This window comes from Falco biarmicus, chromosome 8, assembly GCF_023638135.1.
Source record: "Falco biarmicus isolate bFalBia1 chromosome 8, bFalBia1.pri, whole genome shotgun sequence".
Lineage (NCBI taxonomy): Eukaryota > Metazoa > Chordata > Aves > Falconiformes > Falconidae > Falco > Falco biarmicus.
The window spans coordinates 44,398,157-44,414,056 of NC_079295.1; the positions used below are offsets into that span (position 1 = coordinate 44,398,157).

The window sequence follows — 15,900 nt, forward strand, 5'->3', positions numbered from 1 at the left end:
CCATAATGGTGAAAATAGAATGCATTGTAGTTGTTTTCACCATCTTCTCCTGTATGCTTAATTTGGTATGTTACCCTAGTCCCTCTTGTGCTTCCATGTTCACGACTGGCTTAGTGCTGGTATGAAAGTTTTATGTCCAACAGGGAGAGCTTGTAGTCCTCATCTCCCTAATCTAAAGGTGACCATCTTGCTCAGACCGTGCTGACTGGGAAGCAGCAGAACAGGTGCTCCTGCTTTTTTCCCATTTTGCAGCTGGGTGGCAGCTGCCACAGCCAGCGGTTCTGCAGCTGAGGGTCCCTGCCCCCTTGGCTATTTTGGAGAGTGGTGGGATGATGCTCCTTAACTGACTGTTTATACCTGAGGATGGAAAAGGCCTACACATTATTCCTTTTTTTATTAGTGGACAAAAGAAATAAATACCGTATAAATGCTTCTGCTAGGAAAGACCATTACAGGTTGGTAGGTGATGCCAAACTGTTGGCATCAAAGAAGGAAAATAGCAGCAGACGCTAGTCTGTGAGATTGTGTTAGCAACAGGCGCTTCCCTGAGCAGACCAGTGATGGCTGCTTTTGTAGGAGGTTGCTTTGTTTTGAACTTTGTCTTGTCGTATCGGTTGGACACCAGGAGATGTTTTTAAAGCACTGTACTGATAAAATCAAATCTTTTTGCAACCAGAAAAGCTGGGACATTTAGAATTGGTGTCACATCCTTTGCATAGCAAGCACACCAAAAATGTATGATATCCATTGTAGTGTTAACTGTGGGATTACAAAGCATCTGTATTATTAACCTCTACTTTTCACGTTTTTAATAGTACAGAAAATTTTATAAAAAATGGCAGGAACAGAATTTTATTCTGCCACTGAGCTTTGATGGCACTGAGCTTACTGCTTCTGTTTGGAGAATAATCACATTGATCAACAGTCCAGTGATGAACTGGTTGCACTTAACCATTTCTTTTTAGACTGGCAGGGTGGGTTGGCTCTCATGCAGAGGCTCCAAGACCCAACAACAATTTAAAGTCTCATGGACAAAAAATTTAAATTACATTAACTTCTCCATTAGATACGTTGCTGACAGAAGAACTCGCATTTGCATTTGATGGTACTTTTTCTACCTCTTGGAACAGTTTCCAAATATAAGACACTAATCTTTACCAACTTTTTTCCCTGCACTCCAAAGCAAAGCCTGATAAAGACTCAAGCTGTTCTCCTGCAGCACAAGAATTGATGACAAGATTGGGTTTTTTACTGGGAGAAGGAATTCCAACTTCTGCTCATATAGAAGAGAAAAATGAAGTCATGGTAGGATAACAGAAAATAATGTATTTAATGTTCACCCTATTTTAGAGAGGACTAATGTTATTTTCTCTGTTTACCGATGGCAGTTACCTGATACTTACCAAAATGCAATCCATTTTAATAGGCATATGGTAATAGAATTGTAAAGTAATTGCAACAACTTTGTGTTTGTTTTGAAACTGTAAGTTGGTCTTGCATTCTTAAAATTAAAAAAAAAAGAAAGAATAGACTCATCATTTCTGAAAGCTAAATTTAATCTACTATGAACGTGAATAGCTTCTAAGGTTCTCTCTGCCTTATTTTAGTATTTAGGAGGAACTTTTTTCTTTCCGTTCTCAGTGATTTATGAGAACGGAAAATGTCAGTGGTTTGTTAAAATAGGAGTATACTTTTGGGATGTGTGTGTTTGCTTTTTTTCCTGAGAAGTTCACTTCCATTTGACAGTCATTTCTGTCATTTGCGGGCAGAGGAATTGGGGAGAAGCAAGCAGCTACTATCTGTGTGAATCTGATCTGCTAACCAAGGCTGCATAGTAACTTCCAACCTCCCTTTCTTCGCCCTCCTCTCTCCGCTTTTAGTTCCAGGCCTCATAAATCTTAGTGCATCAGTCTGGGTTTCTTTGAGAGTGGAATGTGAGTAATACTGCAGTTCTAATGGTTTTAAACAAAAGAATAAATACTGGGGGTGAAGAGGAGTGGTATCTCTCTTTAAACAGTATAATGTTTAAAGAGAGGAAGTCTGCCTCACTGAAACTCTTCCACTGAAGTGTGAAATTCCCTTTTTTCTTCAGAAGTCACTTTTTAAGAATAATCTGAAAGCATGTCATTAAGGTTCCCAACCAAGATAAAGCCTTTGATTCTTGCTTGAAAAATGGACTCTTTGCTTTGTTCTTACTCTACTTGACCTTGGTGTTTGTAATTTTCAGTATGGTAGTGGACTGTCTCCTGTGCAATAACCATTAGTTTTTCTTCACATTGCAGTGTACAGTAGCCAGTCAAGGAGTGAGTCCATGTTCCACCCTCACAAGCAGCACTACATCACCTAGCACTGATAGTCCCTGCTCAACTCTCAATAGTTGTGTTCGCAAAACAGCAGCTAACAAAGGTAGTCCCTGTGGAACCATTAGCAGCCCCAGCTCCACCCTGGAGAGCAAGGACAGTGGAATTATAGGTAAGCATCTTAATGAGTAATGCGATTAATAGACATTAATCTTAATAGTATAAGTCCGAATAGTTGCTTCATGTCTTTGGTTTCGATTTTATGTTGTCCTTGGATCCCATTTCAAATCCTCTGTATTTGAAAGACTGAAATCATATTCTTTTGCTGCTGTTAGGTCTGCATTTTTCTTGTTTTCATGGTGCATGTTTTACTTTAAAATAATTTATTTCCTTTGTTTCGCTCTATGTCTTATTTTCTTCTACCTTTTTCCTTTTCTGTTATATAGGTCTCTACAATGCATTTCATAATGGTGAAGTACAGCATAGCTGGAAGCTGGTTGAATTTCCATCTAAGAAAAAAAAAAAATTAATGCTGCTACTTATGAGAATAACCTAAATCAACCTGTTTAAAAACAGTGCAGACTCTGAGTAGTTGGCATAAAAATGGGGTATCATGGAAGAGGTGAAATTGTGTGATCCCCCACTGAATAGATGACTGAACTGAGGCTATATATCCATCTCCTATGGGGAGTCAGTTATCTTTAGAGAGGCGGCTACAATCACAGAGCAACCGTTATAGCTCCTTTTACCAGCTAGCCAAATATTTCAGTAAGTCTGTTTAGTACTAAAGAAAAATCTAAATTGTTTGCTGCCTCATTTGTGCAGTCTTCCCTGTTTCTGCTCCCTGCCTGAATGGGTCTTTGTCTGTATCACTGTCTACCTGTACCTTTGGATACCCGGGTGGCTGCTTTAGAGTTATTTTCTGGAAGGCCAGACTAAGATGTAAAAAGCCTATTTTTCATGTTGTTATACTGTTGTAGGAAGGCTTATTCTTCTTTATTGGGTTAGTATTTTATTTTTTTTCTAAAGGCTAACTTCTTAACCAACTGACCCCTTTTAAAACTTGGTAAGCTTAACAGCTGTTACAAAACAACAAAAACAAAGCACAAAATGCCCCCTAACGTGGTGCTTTCTCAGTATATAAAAGTGAGCTTTCAGTTTTCTGATGGACTAAATTTAGGGAGGCTGAAAAAGGGAAGTGATTCTAAATCTTCAATGCCTAGATTTGAGAAAGTAAACTTACGATGTGTCATTTCTTTGACTGTGAACTTGGTACTTTTTTATTTACAACTTTTGTTTATAGAAGTGAAAGTGGTCTCTGCCTGCCATTATGAAGACTACCATGATGATTGTTGGTGTAGTACTTGCCAAGAAGTAATTAGAATACATGTTTTCATAATGCAGTTGATAACACTTTACTCGGACTTCATAGACATTCCTGCATTTTGTTATAAAGTGAAGTAATCAATAGTCATATATGGCATAATACATTTTTACTGATCAGTTACCCTAAAAGAGATGTTCATCACGGGTCAGAAGACTCATTTGTGTAACACTTTAAGTACTTCAGTTTTAGAAAATAATTTTGTGAACTTGTTCCAAGTAGATTGCTAAGCATGGTCAATTTTGTGTAAGATCTAGTTTTTAGATAGCATTAACATTTTGATGTAAAAGAAAGGATACATTAGAATGGTTAGTCTTGGGTTCACAGGTTTCAGTTGTTGCCAGACTTGAGAATAAAGTACATTAGTTGTAGGTAGGTTTGGTCAGAATTCAGGGTTTCCTGTTTTGATTACACTGATGCAAGCATAAAACAAACTGAAATGATTATACAAGTGAGTATATCGGTATAAATATACCACAGTGTATGACTAGAAGAAGCAGTAATGCTTCTTGTTGGAACAAGTATTTTTCTGTCAGTATAGCTCAGTCATTTCCTTATTTTAAAATGTTTTATAGGGGTTTTGCTTATTTAATGGAGTAGTTTAAATTAGTTCTTTGAATGACACAGGGATCTCAGAGGGCTGTGTCATTGAAACAGAACAGGCTTCCCACCCAGGACATGCTTACAAAGATGCTTCTACCTTCATGAATGCATCTATGCTTAAGCTTTTACTAGCTCTGTAAGTGATGTGTAGACTACTGGGCACTTCTGCTTAGGCATGTTTCTTAAAAATTTGGGACCTTTATTAAGGCTTCTCTAAGTGGTGAGTGTTTGCCTTTTATAAAAAGAGGAGTCACGTTGGTTTTGAATACTTAGTTATTTGGAGATCTAAACCAATGTGTGTGTTCGTTTTTTTTAAAGTGGTACTGCACTGAAAAACTTAGTTACCTTTGCAAAAACATTTGAAGAGCTGCACACTGTTTTGCATGGAACTTTTGTTTGTATCGGTGAGAGTAGAATCAATATAACTATAAAAATTGATGTTATTGATACACTAAATTGCTTCTCTGGTATGTAATGTAGAAGGGGAAAAGGGGATCATTGTTAATGACAGACTTTCAGTCTTACTGAGCTCTTCTGTGAGGCACTGCTGCCCAGGGGAGGGATGCATGCATGTTTTTTATATTCAGTTTAATATCACAGAAGATGCATTTCTTATGCAGATGCTTTATGAAGTCTTGGAATAAATACGTTGACAGTATCAGTAACGCATAGTTCCTCCAAGACTATAGCAGAAGCTGCTGGTTTTGGAGTGGAGTGGGATCCTCTTTCCTTCCAGAAGGGTAGGATAATAGGCTGGAGCTCTGTTCTTTAACATCCCTTAAAACTTGTTCTTGAGTGACAGCTTCCCTTCTCTCAAGTGGAAAAATGTAGATACCATTATGAACCTACCACCCATGCTTTACAAACTTGAAATGTTCTGTGAGTATATCCGTGTTCTAAATGAGGTCATAACTAGCCTCATGCTTGTTTAAAACAGTATATTGGCATGACAGCTACATCATCCATTGTATAATCTTGTAAGTACTAGTAGTTTTAAGACAAGATTTTTGAACTCTGTGATAAGAGTTGCTTACTGAACTAATTAAAAGGAAGGAGTTTCGAAAATAGGAGAAACATGAAAAGAAGACCTTTGTTACACAGGGAGAAGAGAGAGGATGATGGCATTGTGAAGTGTAATAATATGAGAGGAGAAGGCAAAAAAACCCTAGAGAAGATAGGAGGGGAACTCCTGTATAGCTCCTTCAGTCAAGTATATATGGTTCATGATCATGGGTCTGAAAGAAAATCATCTGCTACAGTTCTGAGGAGCTGTCATTCATGTCTCAAATTCAGGGAGAATTTGAACACCTCTTGTCCCTTGGCAACCCATGGCAGCACCCCTTATGTCTGTAAAGGCATAAAAACAAAAAGGGAAGTTAAGAGGCACCTCTCTGATAAATGACCCGTGGGTTTGTTTTTTAAATACAAATGTGTCTGTGCATCCATACTTGTTATTAGTAGTAAATGTGCATTTTAAATTATGTTTAGCAAGTACATGTTTTCAAATGTCTTTGACAGAGTTCATTCAGCCATGAAAATAACTTGCTCTTTCATGCTACTTGTGTGTGGGTTTCTATTGTATTTCTACTCCCACTATGTTTTCTGGGCCAGCAGATTCTGATGGGAAATCTTAGGTTTTCTCCCTTTCCCTCTTTTTTACTTACAGTTCAGGTTTCCTATCATTTTCTAATGTTTTACTGCTGTAGTTGAGTTCTTTGCTTCTATAGAGTTTGACATAACAGTAGTGCAGGCAGGTTTTAATCTTCAGCAATGAGCTAAGTAGGAGAAAAGACTGGGCTGCTGGCCAAAATGTAAGCTTTTCTGGATACTTGCCACTGTTCCAGTATGGAAATCTTGAGCAGCAAGATTTCCTGATGCTACTTTTCACTTCACGAGGAATCGTAGTTTTAAATATTTCATACTTCAGGAGGAGACAGATTATTTTTTTTTTTACATGACTATAAACATGAAATTAATTTGTCATACAGAAGTACAGTCTAAGTTGTGTGCAAAGGTTAATGGGATGCCTGAAAAGCTTTTCATCTATTGCCTCTAAAATGTATTTTGTATTATGGGTATTTCTTAGAATAAGAGCTCTTGAATTTAAGCATCAGATCTTAAATTTTGCCCGAGATCTACATGTGCCTAAGCTGGGAGAATGTGGAGTTGTATGAGTACCTCATTGTCTTGCAAGGCTGAAGCTGCAATGCAGTTGATGTGAAAGAAGAATAGTTTGTGCTGCTTCTGCCTGGACAAGCCTCAGTTCTAAGGAACAGTCTGTGCGTTGGCGTTTTGTTAGCGGTCTAATATACTGGAATGTTTTACTTAATGATTTGGTCACTTGAGTGTAGAATCTCTACCTATATACCTTCAACATTTAAAATTCTAGCCTGGGGAAGACTCGCAGGTCACATAGATATTAGTACTTGAACTGACATTGATTGTGTTGGGGTTTTTTTTTTCCATCTTGTTGCCCTTTTATCCTGTTTTATATTATCCTCTGTTGCATTCAGGTGTTCAAAATGCATCGAATGTTGGCTTAACCTTTAATATTGTTCAGTTATTTTGTGAGTTTAATGTATGTATTGAAAATGTCTTGAATGGAACAGAGTAATTTCACTATTAAACATACAAAACCCAGTATATATTTGCAAAGTGTTCTTATGTGAGCCCATCAGCATAGTTTTGACAAAAATTACTTAAGTCAGTCCTTTAGGAGTATGGATTCTTCTTGCATTCAGTTATTGTAGGAGGCTTTGATTAACTACAGTGTTGAGGAGCTAAAGGTGCACTCTGATAACCCTCAGCTTCCAAACTGGCATATTTGGAGCACTCTGGGTCATGCAGTTAGTGGTGTTTCAGCTTTCAGGGAGGAATCACTGCAGCAGTGGGAAACTACTGTTCTGTAGTGCAGCAGCCAAAACCACCTGTGTGGTCTTTTAGCTGAGGATCTGTCTAGCTCTGTGTTACTTGTCATCTGAAATTTTCATAGCAAAAAAAGCACATCTTACTGCTAGAAAGTTTCACATAATATTGAGGAATTATTTGTAAATGTTTTCTGGTTAGTTTAAAATGACATCAGAAGCAAACCCCCAAACCAGCCTTCATTTCAGTTTCTGATTTACTTTATACTGCAGTATGCTGAAACACTTTAAAAACCGAAATCAGTATGTTTAACATAATCTGATATTTTGTTCATATACTCTATTGGGTCTGATCAAACATGCATGTAGCCTTCATGCTCTTTCTGACAGTGAAATGTAGTAGGTACACAAGAAAGGAATAGTTGCTGGAAGCTTTCTGTTGAGGTTAGTTTGCCAAGTATGTGAGTGCAAGCCAATTGTCATCGTAATGTGTGGCTAAGCTATCTATTTTAGGCGAAGTAGATCTCTGAACAACATTGAATTTTTATCATTGATGCTTCGCAATATACAGGATGTTTAGTCACAAGTAGGCTTGTGGAAAGCCTCCCAACTTTGGAAGAACTGTGCAAGTTTTTTCAAAGAATTGAATTGTGAATTATTTTTGTAAAATACTAGTCTTTAAAAAAGTGAATTACCAAAAAGATACATTTAAATTTTATTTTGTACCAGATGCTGGTTTTAATTCTTAATGAGCTTTTGTCTCCATGTTTACAGAATGCTTTGAAAAATATACAAGATATGTTACCGAATTTAAATTTTTAAATGATGTTGAGACATGTTTTGCTTAAGTAGTATATATTCATTTAAACTCATAAAGGTTTTGGTGGTTGTTGGGGTGTATATGGTTTTGGGCTTTTTTCCTCCCTTCAGCACAAGTTCCATAGATATAAAGATATACCTGGATTCTTCAGAAGACTTTCTTGCCTCCATTCCTCAAGGTGTTTTTCCCAATCTGAGAAGCCGTGTTGTTTAGCTCTTTTAGATAAACAATACTCCTTAAATTTAACAAAATATCCATTGAAGTAGTGCTTGAATATCTGCTGGACCAAAATGCTGTTTGAGTATGAAAATTAAAATGCATATTAACATGAGTGCACCATTTTCCTCTGATGTGCACTGTAATTGTAGGGTGTTTTTTAACTTTGTTTTCCAGCAACTATAACAAGTTCATCAGAAAATGATGATCGTAGTGGATCCAGTTTGGAATGGAGCAAGGATGGGAGTCTCAGAGCTGGAAAACATCAAGGGATTAGTCATGATCGAAGAACAGATAATTGTTCACCAGTTGCAGAAGAGGAAACTGCTGGAACTGCTGAGAATTTGCCGAAAGAAGTACCAGCAGGAGAGGGTCCTGTTCCTTATGGTCAGAGTTCTGGCTCTTTAATAATGCCTCGTCCAAACTCAGTTGCAGGTAAAGTCCTGAGGTAGAAAAAAGAATGTTCTTAATGATAGGATATTTCTGTTGAATCTTTCTCTTGAAGTTACGTTGTTAGTATGAAAGTGTTTTTATAGGATAAAAAGAAAAAAAGTGGGTAACACTCATCTATTCAAGTTTAGAACCTAAGTTATTTAAAATTGTTATACAGAGGGCTAGTATCATGCTTTTTAGTAGGTATTGGTTAGGTCAGAACATTTGAAACACTTAAAAAGTTCCACCAGTCATTCTGGAACTGAACCTGGTGTCAACTAGTGCTTAAGGTGTTTTAGTGTTTGCTCGCATTTGCTAGATCTGTAAATCTAAGACCAAAAAAATCGTACTTTGATCTCTGTTGAACAAGTGACTTATTTTTTAAAGAACTATGTGAAATTCTGCCTTCTAGTTGAACCATTCATTCAGAAAATGAATGAGTCTGTTCAGTTGTGGTAGATACATATGTGGGCATACTATTACTTTTTCTAAGTGTTGTGAAATGGACAAATCTCTGAAAAAGTGCTTCTGATTTGAAATCTATTGGGTAGAGCTCATCAGATTCTAACACTAGTGGGCAATTCACTTGCAACCCTGCAGGAAAAGCATTCTGATTGTGTTCAGAAGCATGCATGTGATAGATGTGGCAGTAGGTTTAGCTAACTGAAAATTCAAAGTTAAAACACTTAGTAAATGTAGACTGAAGAAAACCAGTGATGAGGTTTAGGCTTGGGAATTGGTGATTCCTAGAGGGAAGATGAGAGGATATTGTACTTAATTCCAGGCAGAAAATATTGTCAGTAAAAGGGAGTATTTTAGTATAGAAGATGAAACAAAAATCGGTGCATGGAATTTGCTTGGTATGATAAGATGTATAGGGGAAGTATTGCTAGTAAACCAATTTTTGAAATTGTCAAGGGCAAAATCTTGTCAAGGAACATACTAATAATTTTGATGCAAATCTTTTAAGTTCTGATGATACTACTTTAAATTTTGTGAGGTTGTAATATGAGCACTAGCTCTGTCTTTTCATTGTGAAGGCACCAACATGTTGGTTCGTGCTGAAAGAAAAACAAGGAAACATTCTTCATTTCATTTTCAAAGGAATATATAATGTGTTTATTCCAGAAAAGTACAACAAATTGTGATACATTGGAATTGCAGCAGTAAAAAGATGCTAGTAGGCAGCGCAGTAAATCTTACCAAGAACTTAAGACTTGTCAGTAATAGCCAAAATCTTATGCTTAACAAAAAAAAAAAAAAGTAATTCTAAATGTAAGCTTCATGAAGTGTCATGAAAGATACTGAAACACATACTGCAGTCTTAATTAAGGTAATTTCAGGTTTTAAAATACCATGAATGTTACTAGTACATTGTTTCAGAATTCTATGGTTGAAGGACTATTTTGCAATAATGTATTGTGATACGAACACAACAATGCCCAGGTTTACGGGCAGGGGAAAGAGTAGCATGCTTCCTCCAAAAACTGCTGTTATCACAGAATGAAGTGCTTTGGCTTTCTGCTGTGTTCATTAGAATCATCCTGTTGTCAAAAGTGAATGTTGTACAGTGAACTGCAGCAAAAAATTTTAATGAGTTTGCATGTCTTCAGCTATTTTACATATTTATAAAATTACAAATTTTAGAAATAATTCTTGAGTGTGCTTTGAAAATAGCTTGATTTATCTGCAATTTGCCTATTAAATGAGCTGAGCTATAGTTTTATGGTGCCAAAAAGTTAATGCTCTGTACAGATTGACACATGTAAAATGAAATGTAGTAACCTAATCTTAGATGTTCTAGTATCTGATAGTGCACAGATTTTGGCTACAGATATTTGTGAAATCTAATGTGCTTTTGTGCTGTAAATTACTGTTTTCTGGCTTTTGAGTGCCAGTGCTAAGTATCTTTACCCTAGGAAGAGAGGGTACTCGGTTAATGCTCAGTAAGCCTGTACCTTTCTTGCACTGGGGAGCCCAGAACTGGACACGGTACTCCAGGTGTGGTCTCACAAGTGCTGAGTAGAGGAGGATATTCTCCCTGAACCTGCTGGTAACGTTCTTCCTAATGCAGCCCAGGGTGCTGTTGGCCGCCTTTGCCAAGCATTGCAATCTTAGCTTGTCTATCACCAGGACCCCAAGGTCATTCTCTGCACAGCTCCTTTCCAGCCTGTCAGCCCCCATTGTACTGATGCTTGGGGTTACTCCTCCTCAGCTGTAGGACTTTGCATTTCTTTTGGTTTGCAACTTTTTGTTGACCTTTCTTGCAACTTTTGGTTGAATTTCATGAGTTTCCATTCAGCCCAGTTCTCCAGCCTGTTAAGGTCCATCAGAATGACAGCACAAGCCTCTAGCATATCAACCAGTCCTCCCAGCTCTGTGTCATCTGCAAACTTGGTAAGGTTGCACTCTGTCTCATCACGTAGGTCATTAATGAAGGTGTTAAACAGTATGGGGCCCAGACTTGACTGGTGGAATGCACCACTAGAGAGTTGCCTCCAGCAGGACTCTGTGCCCCTGCCTTCTGTGCTCATGCATTCAGCCAATTTTGGGTCCACCTCACTGGACACTTAGATAACCTGTACTTCATCAGCTTGCCCATGACAGTGTTATGGGAGACTGTGTCGGAAGCCTTACTGAAGTAGAGGTAGGCAACATCTATAGCTCTCCCCCCAATCCACCAAGACAGTCATCTTTTTGTAGTATCATAGAATCACTTGAATGGTTTGGGTTGGAAGGGACCTTTAAAGATCACCTAGCTCTAGCCCCCTTGCCTGGGGTCAGGGATATCTTGCACTAGATCAGGTTACTCAAAGCCCCATCCTGCTTGTGTTTAGAGCTCGTTGCTTATCCGTGCAGGCCTCCTGCTATATCTGCTTTATTTCCTGCTTGTCAGGATGGCCCTTTCTTGAGCTTGCAGGAGGTCATCCTTGAGCGTCAACTGGCTCTTTTGGATCCTTTTTCTCTCCAGGACCATATGCCATGGGGTTCTTCCAAGCAGAACCCTGAAGAGGTTAAAGTCCATGCTCCTGAAATCTGATTGCATGCTCCTGCTTTTTGCTCTGCTCTCTCATGTTAGGTTCCTGAACTGCACTATCTCCTTGTCACTGCAGCCAAGACTGCACTTCACTTTCACATCCTGACAAGTTCTTCCTTGTTTGTATTGGTTCCAGCAGAGCATCTTTCCTTTTTGGCTTCTCAGTTGCCTGTGTCAGGAAGTTGTTGTCAGCGCACCCCAGAAATCTGAATTGCTTATGCCCTGCTGTGTTGTTCCTCCAACAGATGGAAGATTTTTGGATTTGATACCAATTTAAAAGCTGCTTATTTTAATGTGTATATTCAGTTGGTTTATTTCTGATGAAAAAGTATACATCCCTGATATAACTTGGCAAATATGTTCTCTGGATTTTCAGTTCTTCTTTTGTACAGCTGTCATTTTCATTTAAAAACTGAACAAAATAGAAAATGTTATCCAGAATTCTGTAGTGTTGGATACAAAAAGAATGTAAGTATTTCCTCACAGGCGGTGTGCTAGCAGCTGATATCTGAACCTGTTCCTAACGCTTCTGACCTCACTGATATGGTTGTTCTCATAGTAAAAAAGGAAACTGTATTAACATGAGAACAGTTTAGTGCATGTTAAGGTAGACATGAGGGCCATCTCAAAGGGGAAAAATCCAACTAAATCTTTAGTGAACTTGATTGAAAAGCGTTCTGTAAATATTACAACATGAATGGCTTCAACCGCTGCCATTGTGTAGAAAAACTTACCTGCAAGTACTATGTTGAGGAAAGAACTGTAATAAATAATAATGTTATTTGTAACTTATGCTGAGAGAAAAACAAGCTTCAATCCTTCCACACTCTAGCAACAAGTTCAACCAAACTGGAAGATCTGAGTTATTTGGATGGACAAAGAAATACTCCTTTACGGACTTCAATTCGCTTACCTTGGCACAGCACTGCTGGTGGAAGAGTGCAGCAGGAAGGTAAAGGTATACATACTTACATCTGCATCTGCCTCGGCACAGTCATGCAGTTCTTCAGTAGTTTTGTAAGATGGCTGTTCTGTGATCTTTGTAAACATCCCCATCCCATGATGTGTTGTTGTAGAGTACTCCTGAAAGATCACTCAACATGTCTGAAAATAAGATGCTTGCTTACACCTTTTCCTGCTTAATGCTGTGGTTTAGAAGGTGAACATATGACTTTAAATAAGAAAACAGTATATTGTTTATCTAAGTGTGCATGGGCAGTGCAGTGCAGTGCAGATCTCCAAATTATAGTTGTATAATACTCGTGTTCAGGAACTGTACTGAATATTTTCTGGACTGCCAGATTTTATAATGTGACATTCAGATAACGGTGTACTGCAACTTAAGGAATATTATGCTGAATTTAAAATCTTCAGGAGGCTTTCATTAGAATTCTGTTTTAGGAAGAAAACTGATCTAATACCATTAGACTTCTTTATGACTAATATATACTTTGATCTCTCTGATCTTTGAGTCTGAAAATAGCAGGTTTATGTTAAATGCAAGTGAGGTATGTGATTTTTTTTTTGCCCCCTTTTAACTAACAGTCATCTGCAGGCTCTGTTAATTTAGCAATGTTGTAAATGGGTGACTGCTTAAAGAACCACTGTCAAAGGCATCATCAAAAGTGGTTTTATTGAAATACGATGTTTGAAAAGTGCGACTTAACAAGGTTTGTTGGGAAGGTTCACTCTATCACTTACTGCACAAAGGATTCAAAACTACCAAACCAGAATCTGAGTGCACTGTAACACAAGGTTATGTGTGATACCGATCCCTTACAGAAGATGTGCAGTGTGAGAGGTGTCTCTGCCTCTAGGAGCAACCTTGAGGGTGTCCCAGCTCTAGGGGAGATCAGCACCATGCAGCCAGCTGCTTAACAGGGAGAACTCAAGAGAGACTCGCTCAGGCTGCCCTATCTGTGGAATAAAGTGGTTGGCTTGTAGTCAAACTATGTGTGATGGAAAAGGTATTCTGGAGACTCCTTGTAGTCTCAACTTCCTTTGTTCCTTGATGAATGAGTCTTCAAAAAGCCACCTGCTGTTCATGTGTTGATTGCATGATTGGTGTTCCAAGCTCATATGCATCGATGCTTACTGGGTCGCTCTGCTCCTGCGTGGGTTTCCAGAGAACAGACTGGAACTAGAGAAGTTCTTGGCCTTGTTACAGCTCGAGCTTTTACCTCCTTTGGAGCCTGAACCACACTACCACTAGTTTGGTCAAGGGGTCAAGTGCGTCCATCACAACCAATAACAATTAAAAGCAGAAAAATTTAAGCAAATTCCTGGTAAAATTAATTTTGAGGTCATATATGGATGCAGTGCGGTCCTCTAATTCGTTTTTTCATAGTTGTAGATCAATGCTGAAACGGCATTTGTGTAACATTAGATTTGGTTAATGAATCCTGAGAGCCTTGTATTAGTGAACATTATTATTTCTGTAAATTTTAATGTATTTTATGCAACCAAACCCAAATTATTCTTCTCTCTAAAAGTCTTGTCAGGTGTTTGCCAAATGTATAGGTTAAAGTAATCAAACATGACTACACCTTCAGCTGTGCTGCTTAATTTCTGTTCTTGTGGCTTACAAAGTATGGAAAAACAGGGTAGTAATTTTTTTTTTTTATATTGCTTTAAAAGTACTTTTAAAAAAAACAGAAAGAAATATTTATTCTCTGTACCTTTTTCTGTTTCATTGCAAATTGTCTTTACAGATCTGAAGACCTGACACTGAGATGCTCAGCAGTGTATTCACTCAAAACTGAAAAATGTTTGTTACTTCCCCATTTATAGAATTATTAATGCATTTGTAAGAAAACTTTTGGATTCTGCAACTTACTAACTCAAGTTCAATTGTGAAAAAGCATCCTCAAATTATACTTGCAGCTTCTGTCCTCTAGAATTTAATTCACGTAGGAATTACAGAGGTGACCTGAACTGAGCAAATCAGTCTTTATTGTTTTTGTGATGAAAGCTCTAAGAAGTCCGATTATCAACACTATTAACAAGGTTACTGAATGAATTGATCTTCTGAAACGGTGCTGTTTTATTGCATGTTGAGTTTCTTCTAATAAACTCTTCTCCCTGCCACCTCTTCTCAGCTCGTTTCATCCCCTATAAGCCTCAAGACATTTTGCTGAAGCCACTGTTGTTTGAAGTGCCAAGCATAACAACAGACTCGGTGTTTGTTGGGAGAGAATGGCTGTTTCAAGTGATTGAAGAAAAACTGAAGAATACTGATCCAGCAGAGAACAGGGGAGCAGTCATTACTGGAAATGTGGGCTTTGGGAAGACTGCAGTTATTTCACGGCTGGTGGCACTTAGCTGCCACGGAAGTCGCATGAGGCAAATAGCTTCAAATAGCCCTAATTCATCCCCCAAAAGTATGTTGGTTTTCTGAGTAATTGTTTGGGTTATTGTACTAATAACACAAATTGAATGTTGTTTGCATTCTTGGCTTGAGGCAATTGGGCCTCATCAGCTCCTGGGCTGACACTTTTTCCCTCCAGTGAGGGAAGGAATCTGTCACAATTGTACACTGTCAGACACCTTCTGCTAATACAGCCTGGGCTCAGCCCATCAAAAGGTGGTAAATGGGAATGGTAGGTAGAATCTCCTTCTGTCAGACAGTGTGTACCCTGAACTCGGTCAGTAGCTTGTTCTCCCATTAGTTTGGAAAGAGAGAAGGGAGATGTTTCTTCCCCACTGTGCACCACACGCTTTTCAGTACCACGTGTTTTCCAAAGAATTCCAGTAGAGGCAAGAGTAAAGCTGTGAAGGAGCCCATTCTGTCTTCTGCTGGGATCCATAGGATTCTGTCACCTGACCATTCCAGTGCCTACGTTAAATGGAAGGATGGCATGACTGTTACTGCTGCTACCTGCCCTGCTGACACTTCAAATAATAGTAGTAGTATTAGTAATAATGATAAATTGTTCATATTTCCCAGCAGTTCAGTCATATAATAACTTAGTTTAAATGAGTCAGTGAATGTATAAATTTCATACATAAGGAAGCTCTTCACATCAGCATGGTTTTGCTTTCAGTAATTCTATCATTTTGATCTAAAAGTCAGTTGAATCGTTTTAAAATTGTAAAGTTGCAAATATGTGCCTGTATTTATCAGACTAGTTGCAGGCTTCTTTTAATGCTATTGTTCGGTTTCGATTTTTATGCTAGCTTTAAAGATATTCTGTGGAATTCTTAAAAAACAATCTGCTGTCAGCAAATTTGGTCTCATTTGTTGT

At 38.1% G+C, this 15,900-nt stretch overlaps 1 protein-coding gene across 5 annotated transcripts in view; it reads left to right on the forward strand.

Annotated features, from left to right (window-relative positions):
• TANC1 (tetratricopeptide repeat, ankyrin repeat and coiled-coil containing 1) overlaps positions 1-15,900 on the forward strand; it is a 95,605-nt gene that overhangs the window by 52,092 nt on the left and 27,613 nt on the right. For 4 of the 5 annotated variants that reach the window (XM_056350075.1, XM_056350076.1, XM_056350079.1 and 1 more), the window contains 5 exons: positions 1,184-1,305; positions 2,283-2,472; positions 8,365-8,622; positions 12,489-12,614; positions 14,755-15,036. In XM_056350075.1, the coding sequence (XP_056206050.1) occupies positions 1,184-1,305; positions 2,283-2,472; positions 8,365-8,622; positions 12,489-12,614; positions 14,755-15,036 (978 nt within the window). The remainder of the gene's footprint in view (positions 1-1,183; positions 1,306-2,282; positions 2,473-8,364; positions 8,623-12,488; positions 12,615-14,754; positions 15,037-15,900) is intronic. The other variant, XM_056350077.1, reaches the window with a different exon arrangement.